Source organism: Erythrolamprus reginae, chromosome 1 (genome assembly GCF_031021105.1).
Source record: "Erythrolamprus reginae isolate rEryReg1 chromosome 1, rEryReg1.hap1, whole genome shotgun sequence".
Taxonomy (NCBI): Eukaryota; Metazoa; Chordata; class Lepidosauria; order Squamata; family Dipsadidae; genus Erythrolamprus; species Erythrolamprus reginae.
The window spans coordinates 144003582-144012497 of record NC_091950.1 but is presented as its reverse complement, the minus strand read 5'-3'; the positions used below and the strand labels follow the sequence as shown (position 1 = coordinate 144012497).

Genomic DNA, 8916 nt, shown 5'->3' with positions numbered 1-8916 from the left:
GGGGGCTGGCTTTGCCGGCCGGCATAGGGCTTGATGTCAGTGGGCCCCTGCTGCCCCGACAGTAATCTCCCGACTGCCATGGTCCCCGCCCCCCAGCAACGGACTGTTAGCGGTGCTGGAAGAAGGTGTAAAATCTGGTGCACTGTCACTCACCCACAGGCCGGATAAATGGCCTCAGTACGCTGCATGTGGCCTGCTGGTCATAGTTTGGGGACCGCTGCTTAAAATGAACTATTTAAACATTCTATTAATTATTTATTTATGAATAATAACTTTAGATAATGTTATTATTAGTGCTATTAATATGGAGGTTATTGTCTAGTGATAGTATCTTTAATTAATTAATAATTTACTATTAAAATTAGGTCATGTTGTGTATACTCCCTTGCAGCTTGAGGAATGTTCAGACTCAGAGGGGGATGAGGGAGATTTAAAGATCCTAAATTTCCCAGATTTAGCCACAGAGGGCACGTTTAGTGAAGACCACAGAGCTAATGATATACACATGAGTTCAGATTAATCAAATGGGGAAGATAAGAAATGGAAAGATACTCATTTCAGATGCTTTCACAAATGCTTAGAAGAAAGGGAGAGGAGATATTAGAGTGAGGAGTTAATCAATTACCTCAAGTCCGAGTGTGAAATGAAAGAGAAGCTGATTTCGTCAATCTTGTCGTTCCAAGATGGGGCATCCACAACAAGCTCCAGAGTGTAAGCTAATCACTGTGTGATTTATTTGCCTGCTTTTATGACTTCTGGCTAACTCTGATTAGCCCATAAATTTTAGAATAACTTCTGGAATGCTTTTATGTTACTATCAAGCTAATCTACTTAATTGCTAAGGATAGAGATGAGGAAAGAAAAACACTGCGGGCAACGTTGGTGTATTTCAGAAGTGAACAAAGAGAAATAAAGAAGTTGTGTTTTCCTATGAGATGCATTGAGCAATCATTTATTCCAATTATTATCTGCATGAGCCTGAAATCAGAACAGGTCATATGGGCTAAGTTGACCCATTTGCTACCATTAAGGAAAGCATTGGCATTATACGATCAGTACGACACTTAACTTGCCTTCATAACTTTCTTTCAACTATTTTACACCCTGAATGAGCAAACAAAGTCCACTTGAGTGTATTTTCAGATTTCTCTGGTGATTTTAATGTAAGTATGGGGCCTTTTAAATTCTTCAATCTTTAACCACGATTGTGGTTTTTTGGCCTAAAGTAACAATTAAGGCCATCTATTAACCTTTAAGAGGGAAGAGGAGTATTCTTCTTTCTCAACAGGAGTATAGGAACACTGGACAGCGATTACGGTGCCCATTGGTGGGGGGAAACAAGAAGGCAACGGGACACCTGGTCTGTTGACAGGGAGTATGTGTATGTGGGCAGATGGAGTGCAGACACTTGGCATAGGCTGGGGCACAGGGTACCCAGAAGTTGTGGACAAAGCCATGGCTCAAGCACAGGAGAGCCATTAGGACCATGCAGTTACCAGCCAACACCTATGGGCAACAAGCTGGCCCGGGCATACATGTATGCAATAGGGGGGCAGGTTACAGGCATCCACCAAAATTTTGCAGGCCACCAGTGGCACAGAGTATAACCAAGTTTTACCTTTTGAGGTATTAGTAACTCAAAATCACTGGAAGTAATTTTAGTTTTATTCTATTTGATACATTAAATGAAGTAAATATTTAAAGTAATTTAAAATAATCTATAACACTTTATGTATGGTTTATAAAGTATTATTAAGTAAATTTAAAGGCCCTTAAACATTGGCAGGAAGGGTGTCATGCACCCTTGTGGGGGTTGGCATGATGTAAGCTACAGCCCTATTACCACGAAAATGCCATCCCAATTCAAAGTTGGGGCTTTGGGAGTGACATTAAGTCTACCATAACAATCACCCCATTGATGTTGTTGATTCAAAATATCAGGTAACATAATGTAATATAGTTACAAAATAGTATGTTTTATAATTTATTTTACCAGTGTCATTTGTTGAGATGGATTGATATAGAAATCAGATCAGAACAGATTAGATCAATCAAAGAAACTCACTGTGGAAGTCAGGTTGTAAAAGTCAAAGTATTTAGGGAAAATGTGTGGTTGCTTTAAGAAGTTGCCTCCTGAAAAAGCACCTTTGGGACAACCATCACAACTACAGACTTTTATGGAAACCAATAATTGGTTCCAAGACTGGAAGCTATTCTTGCCTTATTGATTTCCAAGACTGGTCAATCATGATGGGATTTGGAAAGTACAGTAGTTTCCAATTATTTCAGGTCAAAATTCTTTTGTCTGATTCAGGTGCTCTCAGTGTACATAAAAGAAAATATATATTTGTCAATACATTCATGGCTAGAAGTCCATTCAAATCACTGTAGATCCAAGGCTAGATGTGTTGATTGTGAGTTCAAATTCTGAACACACATGAGTTTACAGAGTTCTGCCAGGAGACAGGCTCCAGTGCTACAAGGCAAAACTTAATCCAGAGACATTAAAATCTATCACAGTGCCCACAATTTCCTTTTATTGACATTTCAAAATATAATAAAAAAATATATTAGCTATATTTTAGCACTGAGCTTATACCACAAACCTGGATAGCTTTGAGCAAGGAACAATAATATTTTTACTTGATATTTGTACTCTTCATCATACTGCAAATCCCCTAATTCAAAATAAAGAAGGAATAATGACAAATCAAATATGAATAGATTATTCCCATCTCTGTTATTTTTGCTTATCGCTCACGTCTCTCCTTCTTGGTGATAAAAATTAGTTTCAGAATAATAATTTTGAGGTGAGAAAAATGGGGGAGGGAGGACAAATAACATAGAAAAAAGCACTCCCATTCTGATTGCCATTAGGTGGAAGTTAGTTTTTTTTTAAGTTTCTAAGTCATGTTTTTTAGATTAAGATCCATTGCAAGTGGCCATCTATTCTGTTCTCAATCAGCAACATATTTTAATTGCTCTATCCACTTTTTAATTCAAAGAACCTTAAAAATAGTTTTCTACTTTGTAATTAATATTGTTTGATAATCTTTCCCCATCTTTATTGTAAGGCATCATATGTTGAAGGAATGTTGTAAAACTGACTGAAACAGTTTAACCGAGAGTAATTAAACCAAACCGAAATACATATTGCATTTTATCAATTAATTGACATAAACGTTCTATCATCTTCATCCACCTCAGTACCAATTAAACAAAGAATTTTTCATTTGAATTACATGGAAATGCAGATTCCATTGAAACTTTGTATTCCAATCAAATGGTTGACTTATTTTATTTATTTGTTTGTTTTGTCACAAACATATTGGTGATATACAAAGATATAATATTTATATACATGATGCTAGTAAAAGAGAAACATAAGGACAGGGGACAGAAGGCACTCTGATGCACTTATGCACGGTCTTTTGACACATTCTCCTGCTATACTATACATCCATTTACACAGGAAAAAATTCACACATAATTTTATTTGTTCTGATTAATAAAAACAATTATTCATCTTTTGGATCTGTGTAAAAACACCTTGTCCTTGTTTTAAAAAAATATATTGTTTTGGTACCTTAGATACAATTTCAGCTCTTTTCTTGCTTGCTCAAAATACTATCAAGTAGTCAACAGCATTTTCCACAGAGAAATTCGAATATGGCTTTCTTTTTTAAATACGAAAAAAGCAATATTTAAACTATTTTTATTTCTGCAATCTTATCTTGTCTAGGAGTCTGCCAATTGCATCCTTCACATCCTTGTTCCGCAGACTGTAGATGAATGGATTAAGGGAGGAGATGATGAGAGTATAAAAGATGGATGTAATTTTGTCTTTATCCGATGATAAATTGGAACTAGGTCGTGAATACATGGAAATGACAGTTCCAAAGAAAATGCTCACAGTGGTCAGATGGGAGGCACAGGTGTTGAAGGCTTTTTTTCTTCCCTGGGCAGAGCTGATCTTCAGGATGGCAATAACAATGGCAATATAGGAGATCAAAACAGTCAGAAGAGTTGTCCCTCCAAAGAAAGTGGATAAAATGAAATTCACAAAGTGAGCACGCTGAGTATCTGAACAGGACAATGAAAGAAGTGGAGGAACATCACAGAAGAAATGATTAATAATTTTTGAGTTGCAGAAATCCAAGCTAAAAATAACTATGTTGTGCGCCGTTGAATTTACAATGCCAAGAATATACACAGCTGTGACTAAGAGAATGCAAAGCTTTTTTGACATGACAACAAAATACTGAAAGGGGTAGCATATTGCTATGAAGCGATCATATGCCATCACAGCCAGAAGGCAAGTTTCAGCAGTCACAAAGACGGCAAAAAAGTAGAGTTGTGTGGCACATCCTGCAAAGGAAATGGTTGCATGCCGGGTCACCAAAGTGCTCAACAATTTAGGAGCAGTGGTGGTAGAATAACCAATATCTACAATGGAGAGATTCCTAAGAAAAAAATATATTGGGGTTTGAAGCTTAGCATCAGTTATGGTTAGAATGATTATCCCAATGTTTCCCACCACAGTGATCTGAAGCTCTGGGTGGTCCGAGAATCCAACAAGGATGAACTCAGTCACAGTGGTTTGATTTGTCTGCATTGTTTATTTTCCTCTGATAGAATAAAAAATAGAGGAAAAAACTTTATAACAATATGACTTTTTGTTGGGCTGTCTGAGAATGCCCAAGGGACAAGACTAAGAAATCCCCAATCTAAAAAGTAACACTTAGCTTGGAAGGCAGGAATGGTCACTGTTGTATTATGGGCTCTTAAGTCTGGACAATAGGTTGACTACCTCTTCTTTGTGTTAACCCTTCAGATATTGGAAGATTGCTTTCATGCCACCCTCTAATCCTTTTCTTCATTGATCTAGACCAGAGGTCTTCAAACTTGGCATGTTTAAGACTTGTGGACTTCAACTCCCAGAGTTCTCCAGCCAGCATAGTTGGCTGGAGAACTCTGGGAGTTGAAGTCCACAAGTCTTAAACTTACCAAGTTTGAAGACCTCTGATCTAGACTCTAGGCATACCCAGTTCCTGCAGCTCTTCATTGTATGTTTTAGTTTCCTGTTGCCTAATCATGTTTATCTTCTTTGCATTCTTTTTAGAGTTTTAACATCTTTTTTTATATTATGGTGACCAAAACTGGACATAATTGTTTCCTATAGTCCTCAGTGACAAGTGTAATCAACTTTGGCAGGAAGTGTTTTGTGGAACAATAATCACCAATAATCTACTATGCATCAATATTTATCAAACTGCCCTCTGAAATTAATTCCTGTTGTTGAGATGTAATTATTACATTTACATCGTTTAGGGAATTTGAACATAGCTGAACAAATTACAGTAAAGCCCTTCCCTGCAGCAGAGATCTAATATTTTGTTTCCAAGTAGAAATAATGTAATATACTATTCCACTAGCAACAAGAAAACTTCACATTGAAAGTAAAGTTCTGATCACTAAAGCTAAGCAGGAGTTTGTATATGTTGTCTATTTCAAGATAAATATATCAATATATCATCAAGTAATTAAAAATAAATTTAGGACATAGTCTATGTTACCATTTGTCTCAATATATATTAGTCTCTTCACAGTAGGTTGGAAGAAGGAAGCAATCTACAGTTGACTCATGAACTTCATTCTGTGTTTCTGCATGTCATGGATACAAGAGATTTCAATTTCACAAAGCATCATGAAGAAGCTTGTGGAGTTTGGGTACCATGAACATTCTAAAGAATACACAGATCATTATTTTTACATCATGACATTTGAATACTCCCACATTTCTCTTCAAAAATCTTATGGAGAATGACAATGATGTGAGGATGAGGATGACAATATATTTGGGCATTAAAAGTGCTTACCAGATTAGAAGTCAAGATTGCATGTCCAAAGATGAGAGATGAAACATTGGAATATAATTGCTCATTTTATACTTTGTTTATCAATGCAGTACACTAGCAACAAGATAAAACCAATATTAAAACCAATGAAAATGAAAGTCTCAGTTGACATAATTAACATATAATTAAAATGTTCAATACAACCCTTGGTAAAATACATCTGAAGACCTACTGGGAATTCACATTTCCATTGTATAGGGATGGTACATAATTGGTTTGTTATGTAGTCTGATCACTTTTTTTGCAACATTAACTTGCAGATAAGGGATGTATAGATTAAAGAACCTCCATCATACTCTGAAATTATGATCAATGAAGTCAAACAAACAGTGACAAAGTAGTGAAGATATCTTTCGAATCATGCAGAATTGGCTGTCCATTTATGGTGGGAACTGGGGGGTAGGCCACTCTCAAAGAACTAGAACTCACTATATCAAAACGATTTTCTATTCTGACCCCTCAGAGTCATCTAGCTCAGTGTTTTTCAACCAGTGTGCCGTGGCACACTAGTGTGCCGCAGCACATGGTCAGGTGTGCCACGAGAGGGGAGAGAGAAAGAGAGAGAGAAAGAGAAAGAAAGCAAGAGAGAGAGAGAAAGCAAGAGAAAGACTGAGAAAGAAAGCAAGAGAGAGCAAGAAAGCAAGCAAGAGAGAGAGTGTGTGTGAGAGAGAAAGAAAGCAAGAGAGAGAGATAGAAAGAAAGCAAGAGAGAGAAAGAAAGAAAGAGAGAGAGAGAGTGTGTGTTAGAGAAAGAAAGCAAGAGAGAGAGAGAAAGCAAGAGAGAGAGAGAGAAAGAGAGAGAGAGAGAAAGAGAGAGAAAGAAAGCGAGAGAAAGAGAGAGAAAGAAAGCAAGAGAGAGAGATAGAAAGAAAGCAAGAGAGAGAAAGAAAGAAAGAGAGAGAGAGAGAGTGTGTTAGAGAAAGAAAGCAAGAGAGAGAGAGAAAGCAAGAGAGAGAGAGAGAAAGAGAGAGAGAGAGAGAGAGAAAGAGAGAGAAAGAAAGCGAGAGAAAGAGAGGAAGGGAGAAAGAGAGAGAAATGAGAGAAAAAAGGGGAGAAAAAAGAGAAATGAGAAAATGATTGAGGCAGAGAATGAAAGAAAAGAGAGAGAAACAAAAGAGAGAGAAACAAAAGAGAGAGAGAAGTGACTCTTGATTTAAAGCATATGATAAAAAGCACCCAAAGAATAAGAGAGGAAAACCCCCCAGCCCTCACCTGTTTTTGGAAATGGTTCAAGAGTGTGTATACACACACACACACACACACACAAGGGGGGATAATATGTATAATATGTACTGTCTTGGAGTGTCATTTTGTGTCATTTTGGTTGGTGATGTGCCCCAGGATTTTGGAAATGTAAAAAATGTGCCGTGGCTCAAAAAAGGTTGAAAATCACTGATCTTGCTCACCTCGTAGTAATGGTGAAAGGTGAAGTCACAGCCCTCTGCTCAGGCTGCTGCTGCTTAACGCCATGTCAATTGTGACCAAAGGCCCCCTTCTCCGAGACTTACTCTTGGAAGAGGGGGCAGACATGGCATGTGTGAGTGAGACCTGGCTGGGCCCAGAGGGCTTGTTCTCCTCTAGGAAATTTGCCCAGCTGGGTTTCAGGTGCTGCATCAGCCGGGACCCAATGGAAGTGGTAGAGTAGTAGCGATTGTCATTTGGAAGACTCTAAACCTGTGCAGGATCCCTGTCCCCGTGATAGGGGGAATGGAGTCCCTTCTTGTGAGATTAGAGCTAGGGATTCAGGTGGGCTTGTTGTTAACATATCTACCTCCTGGCTGCATTGCAACAAACCTGCCTGCACTCCTCAATGTGGTAGCCGAGCTGGCGGTCAAGTTCCCCACACTTAGTCTTGGGGGACTTCAATGTACCATTGTTCGGCGAATCCTTGGGGGTGGTGCAGGAGTTCATGGCTTTTCTGACAGCCATGGACTTGACTCAGGTAGTACAGGTTCCGACTCATGAGGGGGAAACACACACTTGACCTGGTGTTTCTCTCAGGGCAGTGGAGACATGATTGGATATTAGGGGGAATAGTCACTCAGCCCTTAAAATGGTCAGACCATTTCCAGCTACGGCTGGATTTGATGTCACAAATGCCCCACCGCAGGGAGGTGGAACTGACTAGATGGTTCTTCTCCAGGCAACTAATGGACTCAGCTGGATTTCAGAGGGAGATTGGAGACATACATGTCTCACTTGTATGCAATTCGGCAGAGTCCCTGGTAATGGCCTGGAATCAGGCCTAAGCAGGGGCTCTGGACCGGATTGCACCTTTGTGACCTCTCTGTGGCATATCCCTTAAGGCTCCCTGGTTCAACGAGGAGCTCCAGGAGATTAACGCTGAAGAGCGTCTGCAGAGCATTGAAGATTAGTGGTAATCAAGGCGGGAAAATGCTCGCATCTTGCCGCCCTGAGTGCATCTGTTGAATCTCACTGAGCTTCCCTGTTTAGAGGACTTGCTCCCTCCTTGATATAGGGGGAGTTAACAAGCCCTTACATTGCAGGGCTGGTGGATTTATCCTGGTGGATAAATTTGCTCAGATGCGGACAAATTTGGGCTCTGGCTGGGCAGTATTGTCAGAAATGATTAGGGCAAGTCTTATTCCAGTTATTTCGGATGACTTTGATCTGCTGACACCTGGAGAAGTGGACAAGGCCATTGGAGCTGCGAGCTCCTCCACCTGTTTATTGGACCTGTACCCCTCCAGGCTGGTTTTAGCCAGCAGGGAGGTGACATGAGGCTGGATCCAGGTGGTGACCAATGCTTCCTTGAGAGTGTGATCCTTTCTGGCTCCCTTAAAGGAGCAATTATGCTCCCCCTCCTCAAGAGGCCTTCCCTAGATCCAACCCTGCTTTGGTTGCACTGATGGATGATCTCTGGTGGGACCCAGATAGGAGATATTTCTTTATCCTGGTGCTTCTTGACTTCCCAGCGGCTTTCAATACCATCAACCATGGTATCCTTCTGCACCGACTGGAGTGGTTGGAGTTTGGTG

General features: G+C 39.6%; 1 protein-coding gene across 1 annotated transcript; it reads right to left on the bottom strand.

The window, feature by feature from the left end:
* Window positions 1–3715: 3715 nt before the first annotated feature.
* LOC139159014 (olfactory receptor 5AR1-like) lies at window positions 3716–4615 on the bottom strand. Its single transcript, XM_070736364.1, has one exon. The coding sequence runs from the start codon at window positions 4613–4615 to the stop codon at window positions 3716–3718; it is 900 nt and encodes a 299-aa protein (XP_070592465.1).
* Window positions 4616–8916: the final 4301 nt, after the last annotated feature.